Here is a 15898-nt window from a genome sequence, read left to right on the forward strand (position 1 = left end):
CACTTGGAATTGAGCTGCAGAACAGCACCCAACCTAGAGACAGACAAGGAGCGGTTCTTGAAAGAAATGTGCTCTGTTTTTCTATTTTTAGATAACCCCTTTAACTAAACAAGTGGTTTACTACCAGACACTGAATAAAACAGTCATTAAATGTGTTACTCACACTATTCAAAATGCTCCCCTTTTGAAGCTGCAGACATCAGGACTCCAACTCCCATCAGAGGAACAGGTTATACCTTGTTTTAAAGCCCAGTTATTAAGGGCAGCGCTCCGGCCATTCTTTCTGGCCATGAGCGCTCCCTCCTCCCTGCTGTATGCAACCCTGGGACTCGCGGTGCCGGATGCTCCTGCACACGTGTTTCGGGCGTTGCTATTAGTAACGCTCCGGCCGTTCAGTCCCGGGCATCCCCTTACCTCTCTCTCCCCAGTCCTTCTCCTCTTGCACATCGCCGGCACACACATCCCCTCTCCTTAGGACGCATACGCGCCGACACTTCTAGATTTAAAGGGCCAGTACGCCCATAATTGGTCTGCTGTTTGGCGGACCTTATATTAGTCCGGCACCTCCTTATTATTGTGCTGAATCTTTGTGCTTGTGCCTTAGAGAAAGTGTTATCTTGTGTGTGCCTAATCAGTGTTCCAGACCTCCTGCTTGTGACCTGACCTTGCTCCGTTGTCGCCTACCTCCTGACCTTGTGCTCGTGACCTGACTATGCTCCTTTGCCGCCAGACTTCTGACCTTGTGCCTGTGACCTGACTACGCTTCCTTGCTGCCTGCCTCCTGACCCGTGCTTCGTCTGACTACGCCTCATCATCTGTGCCAAGTTTCATCTTGGCAACCTGTGTGAACGATTCGTGCCAGGGGTAGCGACCTGGGTGCCGCCTGCCGCAGCAAGTCCATCCCGCTTTGCAGCGGGCTCTGGTGAAAACCAGTGGCACTTTAAACTCCGCTCCCTGGTACGGTTCAGTCTTTGTTCATACAGGACAGCAGATCCACTACTCAGCCGTTAAGGTAAGGCCGTTACACCAGTAACCAGCTATCTTCAGCACCGGTGCTGATTTGGGCCCAACTCAAAACCTAAACTGGCCAGGAAAGGAATGAAAGGATTTACTAGCAACCTGCCTTTCATTCCAGAAAAATACAGACCCCAAAACAGACTATAGCAAAGTCCTCAGCAGCTATGGTTTGCTAGGGATTCAACTTTTCCTGCAGATTCCCCAATTATGCAGGTATATGTATATAAATAACATAGGTTTAAGATTATTTACTACATATGATAATGCTACATAACTCCAAAGAATAGTCACACACTTACCACTATACAAGGAGCAAATTTCATCACCATACATATTATCATCATACTGTTACTGAACATACCCAGTACCAAGACCAAAATTACCATTCAATACCAGTATACAAGGGCCAAATTATACCACCAAACCTTGACCACTACCATTACAATCAAATAATGACTGGATAATATCACCATACCGTTACTGAGTAAAAACTACTATACACAGGCCTGCATTATCAATAATACCAGTATACAAAAGCCAAATAATTCCTGCACATCAGGCACATACATTACCATTAGGCACTCTACTATTAGAGAGTAAAACCACTCTACGCAGACTAGTATCCCCCTTAAATGCCCATATAGATGGTAAATACCATCTGTACACAGGATCTGTAAACTATATAAGTGATTACACTTACATCCAGGAACTCACAGGTGACATGTTCTCTGGTCTCAGTCATTCTTTTTCCCTTTCTTCTCCATCCAGCTCAGGCTACCCTTACAAATTCTTACAACCAAAGCTCATCTCTCTAGCATCTGCAGGACAAATATCTCAGGCTCAGTATTTTTTCCAGCACCCTTCCCACCTCTACACGACCTTCTCATCTATAGGAATCTGACAGATTGCTTCTGTGGACAGGTGGCTTTATATGATAAAGTGAGATTGGGAGCACTTCTTTTGAGAGCGTGCTCTTAATCTTAGCTCATTACCTGTATAAAAAGACACCTGGGAGCCAGAAATCGATCTGATTGAAAGGGGATCAAATACACACATACTTTATTTGCAGATGTTAATAGCTTCAAAGATAAATTTTAGCATCATAGTATGGACATACCAGTATTTTTAGAAGTATCTTTCTTTTATTATTAACCAAATTGCTCCCTATTATAAAGAGAGAAATTGAGACTACAAATGTGTATTATGGAACTGTTGATAACCCACTTTCTTCTTAGATAAGTATAGGTTCACCAGAATAAACTTTTGCTTATCCAATAGGCCTGGGTTGGGAAAGAGTATCAGTGACACCATTATTATAACAGATTTATACTTTACTTCTTTCCTTTTTGGTTATCTAAAATTAGCAGTGCTGGAAAGGTTGTTGGACTAGATGCCAGGGAAGTGACTGTGAGGACCAGAATTAAACTGATAGCGATGACATTTCATGTGATTATGATTTCAGTTAACTGGGCTGTAAAGACTAGAACCAGCCCTACAATATATGGTGGTCTCAAATCCTGACTGCACCAATAGTACAATGAACTGTAAATGTACAAAATTATGAATAAGACATAAATATTCTCATTTTATACTGATTACATGTGAATAATGTGCTCCAATATTATATAATGGAAGGCCAAGAGCTAAGAGCTACTGTCACCTTTGGATAGCTGGTAGGGTGAAAAATAAAACTACCTTTCCTGATGCTGATGGTGGTTACCAAACTTATAAAATTGACTTTTTATTTCTCAGTCAAGTTTCCAGGAGTGGAGGCAGAGCTGCTCAAATGCCACAGTGTAGCATGCCTCCTCTCTTGTCCCCAGGTGAGGGCAAGTAAGGGGGCATGCCATGCCTCGAGCAGCTAGGCCCCACCTGCATGACACTTGGTTGAGAAATTAAAAAGGCAATTTTATATGTTTGGCTAACATTCTCAGCTCCAGGAAAGGTAAAGTTTGCTTTTAGAATTCAGGTAGAAGAAACAGACATGGTCGCACATCTACATATTGCATTTTGATCTAATTGCTTCTCAGCATAAATTCAAAAACTAACAGGTTGTTAGAATACATTTTGATCAAAAGGTACAAGCCCACTCGCCACGTCAAGGCCACCTAATTTGAGTGGGTCCCTAACGTACCTAGCATAAAATGGCGTAGCACTGGGCGGCGACCACCACCGCTGCGACACCAGTGCCCACAGGGGGAACGACCCACTGGCAGAGTGGCCCCAATGCCACTCAAACCAGTCCATGGGCCGCACCTCCCCACAGACATGGCGCCACGGCAGCAACTGATGCCGCACAGCACCAAACCAGTGTGAACAGGGTGTTAAAGCTCACTTACCATGCGCTCCCAGTCAGACTGGGAGGCTGCTAGGAAATAAAAGGCCCTTATGTAGCTAACTACTACTTATATAGGGTTGGGCTGAGGGGGTGGGGCAGAGTGTAGACACATGTTTAAAAAAAAAAAAAAGGAGGGGATAGAAAACACAATGTGAATTCAGGTAAAATAAACAGGCATGGTCGCACATCTACATATTGCATTTTGATCTAATTGCTTCTCAGCATAAATTCTAAAACTAACAGGTTGTTAGTATACATTTTGATCAAAAGGTACAAGCCCACTCTCCACGTCAAGGCCACCTAATTTGAGTGGGTCCCTAACGTCCCTAGAATAAAATGGCGTAGCACTGGGTGGCGACCACCACCGCCGCGACACCAGTGCCCACAGGGGGAAGGACCCACTGGCAGAGCGGCCCCAATGCCACTCAAACCAGTCCATGGGTCGCACCTCCCCACAGACACTGCACCACGGCAGCAACGGACACCGCACAGCACCACACCAGTGTGAACAAGGTGTAATGGCTCACTTACCATGCACTCCCAGTCAGACTGGGAGGCTGCTTGTGTAGCTAACTACTACTTATGTAGGGTTGGGCTGAGCGCCCAGTGCTATGCCATTTTATGCTAAGGACGTTAGGGATCCACTAAAATTAGGTGGCCTTGATGTGCGAGTGGGCTTGCACCTTTTGATCAAAATGTATACTAACAACCTGTTAGTTTTTGAATTTATGCTGAGAAGCAATCGATCAATATACAATATGTAGATGTTCGACCATGTCTGTTGCTTCTACCTGAATTCACATTGTGTTTTCTATCCCCTCCTTTTTTTTGTTTTAACATGTGTCTGCACTCTTCCCCACCCCCTCAGCCCAACCTTATATTAGTAGTAGTTAGCTACATAAGGGCCATTTCTTTCATAGCAGCCTCCCAGTCTGACTGGGAGTGCATGGTAAGTGAGCTTTTGCACCCTGTTCACACTGGTGTGGTGCTGTGCGGTGTCCGTTGCTGCCGTGGCGCCGTGTCTGTGGGGAGGTGCGATCCATGGACTGGTTTGAGTGGCATTGGGGCTGCTCTGCCAGTGGGTCGTTCCCCCTGTGGGCACTGGTGTCGCAGCGGTGGTGGTCGCTGCTCAGTGCTACGCCATTTTATGCTAGGGATGTTAGGGACCCACTCAAATTAGGTGGCCTTGACGTGGCGAGTGGGCTTGTACCTTTTGATCAAAATGTATACTAACAACCTGTTAGTTTTTGAATTTATGCTGAGAAGCAATTAGATCAATATACAATATGTAGATGTGCGACCATGTCTGTTTCTTCTACCTGAATTCTCAAAGTTTGCTTTTATAACTAAACATCTATCCACCTGTGTCTGCAGTTAATTTACAGCAAATATTTGACAGATTCCCTAAACATGATCATGAATTATGGCTGCTCATTCATTTGAATAGGTTGTCGCCGACAATCCAGAATTTGGCAGTATCTCCCAAATCTGATTGGTGTTGTTTATGCAAACCTCATTCAAAAATAGTTGTTTCTTGAGCAAAAACAGCATGTATGGTAAGATATAAAGTTGTCATGGGACAACATCAGCTTGAATTACATGGCAAAAGTCCTTGTTTAGCCCTAACCTAAAATTAAATGGGTTTTCTGGGAATTAATCTAACATATTGGTCCTGATTTACTATTGTAAATCCGACTTGTTTTGTCGGGTTGTGCGGCAAAATGTGTCGCATTGCGCCACAAATGTGTCGCATTGCGCCACAAATTAAAAAAAAAAACAACCAACTCTCCATTTCACTTAAAAAAACAGAAAAAGGGGGCGTGTTCCTGAATTTTTTTTAAACTCCCAACATATTTACTAAAATACCTGTCGGGAAACAAAACCCACAAAGAAAATTACACTTTATTTTTAGTAAATCAGGACCATTATGTACAGTATTTCATTGACATTGCACATGATGTCAGTAATGGAGTCCACCTAACATTAAAAAGCCTATGCAGTATAGAAGCAGGTCACGCAGGAACTGTGGGGCCTTTGCTGGTTCCATTGTAATTTTTACCAGTGGGTGGTGAGAACCTGCCTCAGTTTCTTCAGTATATTTTGGAGTGTGGGATAACACCCACTTATATACGGTAAGAACGTACAACCTCCTTGCTAAGCACAGAGCTGCAAGTTTATGAAGCCAAAGCCAATGGATTTATAAGGAATGAGAAGGGCTTATACTACTCCTTCCTGCTGTTGGCTTTGACTGCGAAAATAAGGTGTAGTAAAAAGGAATCATAACCTATGTGATATATACAGTATGTTCAACTGAGGTTAATAATAATCCTAATGGTTATCATTATTATTATAATTCTTATTGTTATATTCTACCATGTTTACTTGGCTACTGCTGTTCACAAATTTAGTCCAAAATAAATATGACATGTTTTGTTTTCTTTTAAGCTATTGATCCATGAGCATCCTATTGTGAAGACTCCTCAGAGGAAAGGATGGTGAGGAACATTGATGACCTGGAATTCTGTCTCCCTTCCCATTCAGATTCCATTCTAGCAGGTCTACAGTCCCTGAGGTTTAATCCACAGCTCTCTGATGTTACGTTGAGAGTTCTAGGACGGGAGTTTCCATGCCATCGTGCTGTGCTGGCTCTTTGCAGCCAATATTTCCATGCCATGTTCACTGGGAATTTCCAAGAAAGCATTTCTGCCCATGTGGAAATCAAAGATGTGGATCCAGATTTCTTGGAGACCTTAATAAATTTCTCGTACACTGGTCGCCTCACCATTAACCAAGGCAATGTAGAAGGACTTATTCGTATTTCCAACCAACTTCAATTCCCTGCAGTGCGCAAAGTTTGTATCCGGTACTTGCAGCAACAGATGGATGCCACCAATTGCTTAGGGATATGGGAATTTGGTGAAACCCATGGCTGCCCTGAAGTGACTGCAAAAGCCTGGTCTTTCCTACAAGAGAACTTTGAGGCTGTATCTCAAGAAGAAGAATTTCGACTTTTGCCCCCTGAGCGCCTGCTTCATTACTTAGGGGATCCGCTGCTGCAAATGAAAGAAGAACAGAGTCGGGCACAGGCAGTTTTAATGTGGGTCAGGCAAGATGTGGAAAACAGGGCTCAGTACCTTCCAGAGCTACTTAGTATGGCAAGGTTATCAAGCTTGACTGATCACTACCTGCAAGAACTCATGGATGCTGAGCCACTCATCAGTGAATCAGAAACATGTCGAGCACTGGTCAGCAGGAACATTGGGCAGGTATTCTACCAGTTTTACCAAATAGAGACTCAAATAGATCTCAGTTGGCTAGGCATACCAGAAATGATAGCACATAGCTTTCAGATGCAGATTCCATGCACATTTTAAGGCAGAATTTCCAACTTCTTCAATTTGTCATATGAACAAACCATAACATAGATCCTAAGTTTGGTGGTGTGCAGGCGGCTCCATGACAACACATAAGGTCTCTGTATGTGGAGTTACAGGGACTCTGTGTGCTGCTATATGGCATTCTGCCGGGAACCATTGGTCGTAGATATTCTTCTTAGTTACATATATAGGGAAAATAACAATGGAGCGCGCAGTTATGCTCGGCACAGCTCTAAGGTTTTATGGAACCATATAACTGAAACTTCTATATGATATTAGTGCACAGTCTTTTGTTAAGCATTTGACTTACTAAAATTAGTACGTTTTTTTTCTCTATGTATATTTAAAAAAAAATCCTAAAATATATTACACTTGCTGCTGAGTACCTACAATAGGCGATACTTATAGATTACTTTTCTGTTTGTGCTTCTGTGTACACTGGGGGCAGGATAAGCAGTCTTCCCATCACAATAAAATAAACACCTATTAGAAGCAGATAACACAGGATCCACCACTCACAATAGGCAATGGTGCCAGCTCACTTCCTTCTCTTTCTTGCAGTGATCCAAACCCTAACATCATAAAAGCTACTGGCTCATTTTCGTAGTTTCCTCATATCCAGTGCTGCTGTTCTAAAGTAAATCTTTAGACTGCTGTTCACAGCACAGACAAGTTGGCTGCCTAATTGATCAAAGAAAGAAAAACTGAGAAATAAACAAAATAAAAACAGAGTAAAAAGAAAAATATTGGGGGGAAAATTTAAAAACAAAAAGAAAAAAGATAAGCCCCATGCTTGACGAGGGGTAATGGGTACAAGAAAGTGGGTGTGGCATTGACAAAAAGGGGTGTGTCTTAAAGGGGTACTCCACTGGAAAGCGTTCAGAAGTAAATGTTCTGAACATTGTTTTCGCGCTGTGGGGTCGGCTCCGCCCCTCGTGACATCATGGTGACGCCCCCTCAATGCAGGTCAATGAGAGGGGGCATGACGGCGCCACTGTTAAAAATCTTGCACATTCTTAGACTTTCTAGTCTAAGTTTACACTGTTGTTCAGTCTAGTCTAATGATTCCTTTTAAGAGTCACCATGACTGAAGTAATAGGTGTCTCCAGCCTCCACATCACCTGTGGTATCATAGACATGACCTGTCTTCCACCCCTGCCCTAGGTCATTTCCTCTCCGAGAAGTTTTACATGTAACTCTTACATCCATTATAACCCCTGGCTTCTTTGTCACCTTTCACTAGCGTGTTATCCTGTACAGGGTTGTAATGAAGAGTCATTTCTCATCAGTGTCAGCCCCCACACCTGAGCTGTCCATGTACCAGGATCACCTGCTCCAGCCGTGTTACTTCTATGACCCATATCACCTGTCAAGGCTATCATCAGACACTTGACTAATCTCTATGGCTATATCTCTTCTCACCCGCTGCCAGTTATCAGTTACACCTCGTGTCACATTTCTCACGTCTGTCACCTTTCAAATGTGTGTCACCTCTCACAACTATGACTCTTTTGTTACTCGTGTTAACACTGGTAATTATAGCTGGACCATTGAAAAGTTGCAAAGGATTATAGACAAAGTTGAATGGGAATATTTTAGTAAGATATTATGGGAGGAAGCCTATTTTCATTCAGTGTTTTTTGTCTTCAGGTGACAAAGGGCCATACTGAGCAGACATCAGTATCTCTTCAGCAAGTGTTGGTAGTGGTGGGAGGAAAGGTTTTGGAGGAAGAAGATGATGAGGATGAAGATGATGATGAACCTCCTAGGACATATCCAAACTTTGCTTTTTACAATCCCAAAACCAGTGAGTTAAATCTAACATTGGATTATTATAAAGTCATTATAAAGCCATAACTCCCATTCTCTTCACCAATTCCTAAACCAGCGGGGCTACTGCTCTCACCCTTTTGCTATAAATTTAGCAAGTTTCCCACTATTTCATCCAAGGGTATCAAGTAACATAAAGTCTTTGTTAAAATTATTTAATTTTATTTTTTACATTGGGACTCTATTATAGACATGTACCAATGTATAGCATCCATCACAGTTGTCCATTACATGAATTCACTGACAGCTTTTAGTAGGCAAAAATATGTTTAATTGTAGTAAAAAATGTATACTTTGTTGTATAAATTGTTTAAAATGGGTCTCTTTGGGTGATGGATCCTAATGTATGACATCCATCATAGTGTATGGACTAAGTAGAGGCCATAATGACCCTCTATTTGGGCTCGTATGTGCTTTTAGTACGTTATCTCATAAATCAGTGTCGTTAACTGCTCCTTATCATTGGGTTAACATTGTTTTAAGAGGAAACATTTGTGGCACTGTAGGACTCATCTAAACATCCAAATAATTTTTATTATTATTATCAAGAATTCAATCACTGACTGTTAGATGACTCATTACAATGCATTACATTACTATATGAAGATATACACACAAATTGAAAACATAAATTATCATAATATAATACTGCAAATATCACTCATTTCAAATATCAGGAGATGTAAAAAAATATGCAATATATTATTTAATATCTTCTGACATACTCTTTTCTTACATTTTTGACAGAAATATGGATGTCACTGCCAGATTTTCCAGATTATAATAAATGGGGATTCTCGATCACATCACTAAATAATGATGTTTACATCACCGGTGAGTACAGACAACATGTGTACTTAAATGGGAACTATCATTAATATTTATTTTTTCTATTCTATGTTTTGTGTTTAAAAAAGCTGCCACTAGGTGTCTCCCTATTTGTCCAGAGCACACCCCCCCCCCCCCCCCTTGCACAGACTTTGGACTCCTGCTGGCCTGGCAGAAGTCCAAAATCAGGAAATGCAGTCTGGAGTGCTGAAGGGAGTGTGTGTTGCCTTAGCCAATCATGGCTCATCTGCTCTGGGCTGTGTGTAGCAGAGTGAGGGAGGAAGTTCTCCCCTGTATGGCTTCAGATGATGTCACGCCTGCTGGGGAATGTCCCTTCCCAGCCTGTGAATCTGACTGAGCGAAAATACAGAGCAATATCAAGGTAGAAATAGTGATGAGCGGAATATGCCATATTCGAATTCGCGATATTTCGCGAATATGAGGACGAATATTCATCCCATATTCCTGAAATTCGAATATTCGTGATATTCGTGAGGTTTTTTTCAGTTGCGAAATTTCGGCATTGCAAAATTTTGCTATTGCGAAATTTCGCTATTGTGAAATTTCACTCATCTGCGCATGCGCGCTATGACATCATACGAGAAAGGAGATCATTTCCTGGATCTTTGCCAGTTGCTTTTCGCATTGCGATTTTCTGCTGCCCTGTAAAGCGAAGATGGTGGGGGAGTTACTTTTACCTAGTGAGGAAAAACTGCTGATTTGTGTAAGTAATGTCACCACTGTTATTTCATTATATTTAACTGCATTTTAGACTAGTTTAAAAGTTATGATATAAGATCAGACAGCAGTGTTTCCCAAACAGTGTGTCTCCAGCTGTTGCAAAACTACAACTCCCAGCATGCACTGACAGACCATGCCTGCTGGGAGTTGTAGTTTTGCAACAGCTGGAGGCACCCTGGTTGTGAAACACTGAGTTAGGCAACAAACTCTCAGTGTTTCGCAACCATTGTGCCTCCAGCTGTTGCTAAACTACAACTCCCTGCATGCAACTCGCTGCATCCCCCCCCCTCTCCCATAATGTGAATGTACAGGGTACATTCACATGGGGAGGGGCTTACAGTGTGTTTGTAGCTGAAGCAAATTTTGTGCTGCAGCTCAAACTCTCAGCGGGAAACTACTGTGAACCCCCGCCCGTGTGACTGTATCCTAAAAACACTACATTACACTACACTAACACAAAATAAAAAGTAAAAAACACTACATATACACATACCCCTACACAGCCCCCCTCCCCTCCCCAATAAAAATTAAAAACGTCTGGTACGGCACTGTTTCCTAAACGGAGCCTCCAGCTGTTACAAAACAACTCCCTAGTATTACCGGACAGCCACTGACTGTCCAGGCATGCTGGGAGTTTAGCAACAGCTGGAGGCACCCTGTTTACACTGTGTTATCTGTGGTATTACATAGGACTGCAGGTCACATCTACTACATTATCTGTACTCAGAGAGTTATCACTGTGTTATCTGTGGTGTTACATAGGACTGCAGGTCACATCTACTACATTATCTGTACTCAGAGAGTTATCACTGTGTTATCTGTGGTGTTACATAGGACCGCAGGTCACATCTACTACATTATCTGTACTCAGAGAGTGATCACTGTGTTATCTGTGGTGTTACATAGGACTGCAGGTCACATCTACTCCATTATCTGTACTCAGAGAGTGATCACTGTGTTATCTGTGGTGTTACATAGGACCGCAGGTCACATCTACTACATTATCTGTACTCAGAAAGTTATCACTGTGTTATCTGTGGTGTTACATAGGACTGCAGGTCACATCTACTACATTATCTGTACTCAGAGAGTTATCACTGTGTTATCTGTGGTGCTTCTACTGTTTAAAAAAAAAAAAAAAACAATTGGGTTCTCTTCTGCTTTTAAAAAAGCAATTGGTTGTCCCAGGATACAAAGCACAAAGGACGCAAGCAAAAGCACAGAAACACTCTCCTCTCTAAACCACCATGTGAATCTGCAAAGGAATGCTGGTGGGGAGTGATGTTATATACTGGTCGTGCCAGCAAGTTTCTATTGGTTGCTAGGGACGTTGCTAAGCTCTGACAACTGTGCTTGCAGAACTCTCATTGGCTCACAGGCATAAGTAGGGCGGAATTTCAAAGAATATTCGCATGCATAAACCTTTCGCCACACAGTCTCATCCCTGGGTCTTTAATGATACAAGCATTGCATTTATCAGTCGAAGGAGATCCCTACAATGTGCTCAGTTTTAAAACAGTTTGAAAAAAAGACGAATCTTCGTAATAGCGAATTTTTAGCGCGAAATTCGTAATATTTGCGAATTCGTGAATATACGATATTCACTGCGAATATTCGTGAGCAACACTAGGTAGAAAACTAACAAATAATAAAAATAAAGGCAGGGGGGTGGTTTGTTGTATTCACTGTCGGGACGCTATCCTGGTAAGAGCCTAGCTTGATATATCCCCATTGTTGTGGGTGACCCCCACTCCTGCGATAGACATTATTGGAGGCTGCGAGATTCCAGACTCGGGACGCTTTCTGGTATACTATTGCCCTCAGCCTCACCCTCCACCTTGGGATGCTGGGCTGCCATTCTGTTATATTGACTGCCCCATGTTACTCCGCATGTGGTCAGGGACGTTTTTTGGCAGCCCAGTGGTTGTCTCGCTCTTTCCCTAATGCATTTGCTATGTCTTTCTCTTCCCTTCCCTCCAGTTCTTCTCCCTTCCCTCCCTTTTCTTTCCTTTTTCCCCCTTTTCCACACCCTTCTGCTTTCCCTCCCTATCTTGTCCTCTTCCTCTCCTTTTCCCTTCTTTCCTATTCCCGTCTTACCCCTTCCTCACCCCCTCTCGTTTCCTCTTGCATCCTTCTCTCCTCCCTTCGTTCTACCTTTCATCCCCTCTTTCGCTTCTTTTTCCCTGTCTCCTGTTTTTCCCCTCCGCTGGCCCTCTCCTCTCCTTCCCCTCTTTTCTCCCCCCCCCCTCCCCCTCCACTCTCTATCTATTCCTCCACCTGTGCCACCTTGCATTATACTGTTTTGCTGGGCTGTCTCTGGTTCAGGTTACTGCGACTCCACTCCCATACTTTTGTGTTCGGGAAGTAGGACAGTCCATGGGGCTCCATGGATTGTCTTTCCTAAGACACTGGTCATGTTTTTATGTTTTGTTAAGGTTATTATTATTTTTTATGTTCTGTCATTTAGGTATACTGGCACTTTGTTGAGCTTTGGGCTCCCCCTTTTCTTCCTTTTCTTCCTAGCCCTCTATTGTCCCTTAGTGATGAGTAAGGTACTTTCACATAATGTACGGGGCTTTAATTCCCCACATAAATGCAGTAAGGCATTAAGGGACTACACACGATTCCATCCTGACGCCATTTGTTTACAAGAAACGCATTTTGTTAGAGACTCCTGCCCTTGTTTTTTCCATAAATCTTATACCCGTTTTTGTATGTCCTCCGGGTGGACCCGGAGGGCAGATATTTGATATTGTTGGGGAACTTGTATGACCAAGTTTTGTGTTTTATTGTTTCTTATGCTCCTACTGACTCTCCATTGGTCTTTTTTCAGGTTATTTGTGATGTGGTTGCGTCCCTGACTTTCGATATCTTGATTTGGGCCAGCAACTTCAATATGGTTTACAATGGTAAGCTGGATCGTTCAAATACTGCCCCATTTCGTAGGTCAGGTACGCAACAGAGACTACTTACTTCCCTATTCACCGAGAACTCCCTGGTGGATGTTTGGCGGGAGCATAATGGGTCTATGAGGGGATATTCATATTATTCTCCTGCCCACCATCATTACACTAGGATAGACTGGGTTCTGTCCAATACACGTATCTTACCTCAATTACTATATGCTCGCCATATCCCCGCTGCATGGTCTGACCATGATATGGTTCTGGTGGCCTTCAATTTTATGAATCCCCTTTCCTTCCCGTTCAGATGGCGCCTTAATGAGTCATTGCTGACTATGCCTAGAGTGCAGAGGCAACTAGAAGAGGACCTTAGCACCTACTTCACAGTTAATGTGCAGCCTGCCTCTCCTTCTCATTGGGTTTGGCTGGCTCACAAATCTTTCATCAGGGGTCGAATAATTTCTTTAGCTACTGGGATTAAACGTGATAGGACAGGTACACAACGGGCATTAGAGGCTAAATTGCTCAGATTGACATATGCACACCAGCAGGATCCCTCTCCGTATATCTTTCGCCAACTTCAGGACACCAGGGCCCAGTTGGACGCACTCCAATCCACGGTAGTGGAGAGAGCCCTTCGCTGGACTAAGGCGACTTACTATAAATTTGCTAATAAGCCCGATCGCCTCCTAGCAGCCATGCTAAAAAAGACATAATCTATTAATAGAGTACATAGCCTCCAGCTGCGCCCTGGTGTACGTTCTTCACATCCTGATAAGATTTATATGGCTTTCCTCTCTTACTATTCAACTCTTTACACCGAACCTCAATGCCCTTCCTCTTTCTCGTCTTCACTTACTGCCTTTCTCTCGCCAATACCTCTTCCTCAACTTTCCCCTGACGCCAGAGAGACCTTGAATGCCCCCTTTTCCCCCGAGATGGTCTCAGCGGCTATATCTAAACTTAAATTTGGAAAGTCCCCTGGCCCTGATGGGCTTACAGCTGCGTATTACAAAAAACTTGCCCCACTGCTTATCCCCCATTTAGTTTTGCTCTTTAACTCCTTGATAGCACCTGACCCTCTCCCTCCTGAATTCCTAGATGCCCTCATAACTGTTCTCCCCAAGCCCCACAAGGATCCCCTCCAGATGACCAACTATCGCCCCATATCTCTCTTAAATGTAGATTCCAAAATATTGACTCTATTTTGGCTGCCCGCTTGAACAGATACTTGCCTACCTTGATCGATCTGGACCAGGTTGGTTTCGTACCTGGCCGCCAGGCACCTGACAATATTAGGAAAGTTCTTAACTTAATCCAGTGAGCGAATGCTTCTTTGATACCCCTCTCGATTTTATCGTTGGATATAGAAAAAGCATTTGATTGTGTCTCGTGGCAATATTTGTTTGCGGTGCTTTCAAAATTTGGGTTTTCAGGTCCCTTTGTCCAAATCCTTCATCACTTATCTTCTCCCCCACCAGCTTTCCTGAAATTGCCCTCCACAGCCCCCCCAGTCCCTGCGGATTAGGAGGGGGACCCGCTAGGGCTGCCCTCTCTCTCTGGCGCTTTTTGCATTGGTGATGGAGACTCTGGCGGCCATGATCCGCCAAAATCCCAATATTCAGGGTCTTACTGTACTATACTCTGAGTATAAGGTTAATCTGTTTGCGGATGATCTTCTCTTAACACTGATGGAGCCACTGACATCTTTGCCAAATCTTTTCTCTGTTTTGGATGACTTTTTGACCTGCTCAGGTTTGACTGTTAATGTGAATAAATCTGAAATTCTCTACTGTAATGTCCCGCTCCCTTTGCAACATCTAATTTCTCTTAAATTCGGCTTTAAAAATTCCTCCCGGGGGCCTCTCTTATCTTGGTATCACCCTTTCTTCCTATCTACGCTCCTTATATGCCTGTAACTATGTACCCCTTTACCGCTCGGTTCGAGCGGACCTGGCGAAGTGGAATTACCCCTATTTGTCTTGGATGGGCAGAGTCACAGTAATTAAGATGGTCATATTGCCCCGCTTATTATACCTTTTCCGCTCGCTCCCGATACCTGTCGTCAAATCTGATTTGCTTGGACTACAGAAGGATATATTTGCTTATATCTGGGCTTATAAAAAAACACGTATTGCTAGAACGGTGATGTACTACCATAAAAGAGTGGGTGGCCTGTTTGTCCCTAACCTTTTAAAGTACTATTACGCGGCCCACATTGCACAATTAGCCCTGGTTCATGTCTCCCTGGGAGCTCCTAAATGGGTCTTTCTAGAAAATTCCATGCTTGCCCCGTACTCGTACACAGCATTCATTTAGTCTTCCTGTCCTGTTTCTACACTTTTGCCCTCTTCAGCCCTTGTAGCCCTATATTCGCTGTTTCTCTGGCGTCAGGTTCGCTTTAAGTTCTGCATTCAATCTCCTGTCTCTCTGCTGCTGCCTATTCTCTCTAACCCTCTCTTTCCTCCAGGTCTGAACCCATCGAGCTTCACTTGGTGGAGTTCGGCCAAACTCACTAAGCTCTATGATTTCTTGGTCTCCCATACTCTTCCTTCTCTCACGTCCTTTATCTTATCTCGCTCTGCCCCTCATGCTGAACTCTTTCGAGCTTACCAGGTATTCTCCTTTCTCCGCACTCAGGTGCACTGTTCGCACCACTTTCTTTGAAGCACGCGCTTTGTATACACCTCACCTCCCAGGCTTACTGTCTTTGTTATGCACCTCCTTCTGATACAAAATTGAAGTACATGTTGGCCTGGGAATCTGATCTTCACATGGTTCTTTGCCCGTCCCAGTGGCGGGATGGCTGTACTGCGCTGAGCCGAGGTAGTCCTTGATGGAAACAGCCTTGAAGGTTCTTCATA

General features: G+C 43.4%; 1 protein-coding gene across 5 annotated transcripts in view; it reads left to right on the forward strand.

The window, feature by feature from the left end:
- KLHL30 (kelch like family member 30) overlaps positions 1-15898 on the forward strand; it is a 36726-nt gene that overhangs the window by 10670 nt on the left and 10158 nt on the right. For 3 of the 5 annotated variants that reach the window (XM_056564652.1, XM_056564654.1, XM_056564653.1), the window contains 3 exons: positions 5801-6621; positions 8383-8539; positions 9310-9396. In XM_056564652.1, the coding sequence (XP_056420627.1) occupies positions 5848-6621; positions 8383-8539; positions 9310-9396 (1018 nt within the window). In that variant the 5' untranslated portion in view covers positions 5801-5847. Of the gene's footprint in view, positions 1-730; positions 1013-5800; positions 6622-8382; positions 8540-9309; positions 9397-15898 lie in introns of all 5 variants that reach the window. The other 2 variants (XM_056564651.1, XM_056564650.1) reach the window with 1 other exon arrangement.

This window comes from Hyla sarda, chromosome 3, assembly GCF_029499605.1.
Source record: "Hyla sarda isolate aHylSar1 chromosome 3, aHylSar1.hap1, whole genome shotgun sequence".
In the NCBI taxonomy this organism is placed as follows: domain Eukaryota; kingdom Metazoa; phylum Chordata; class Amphibia; order Anura; family Hylidae; genus Hyla; species Hyla sarda.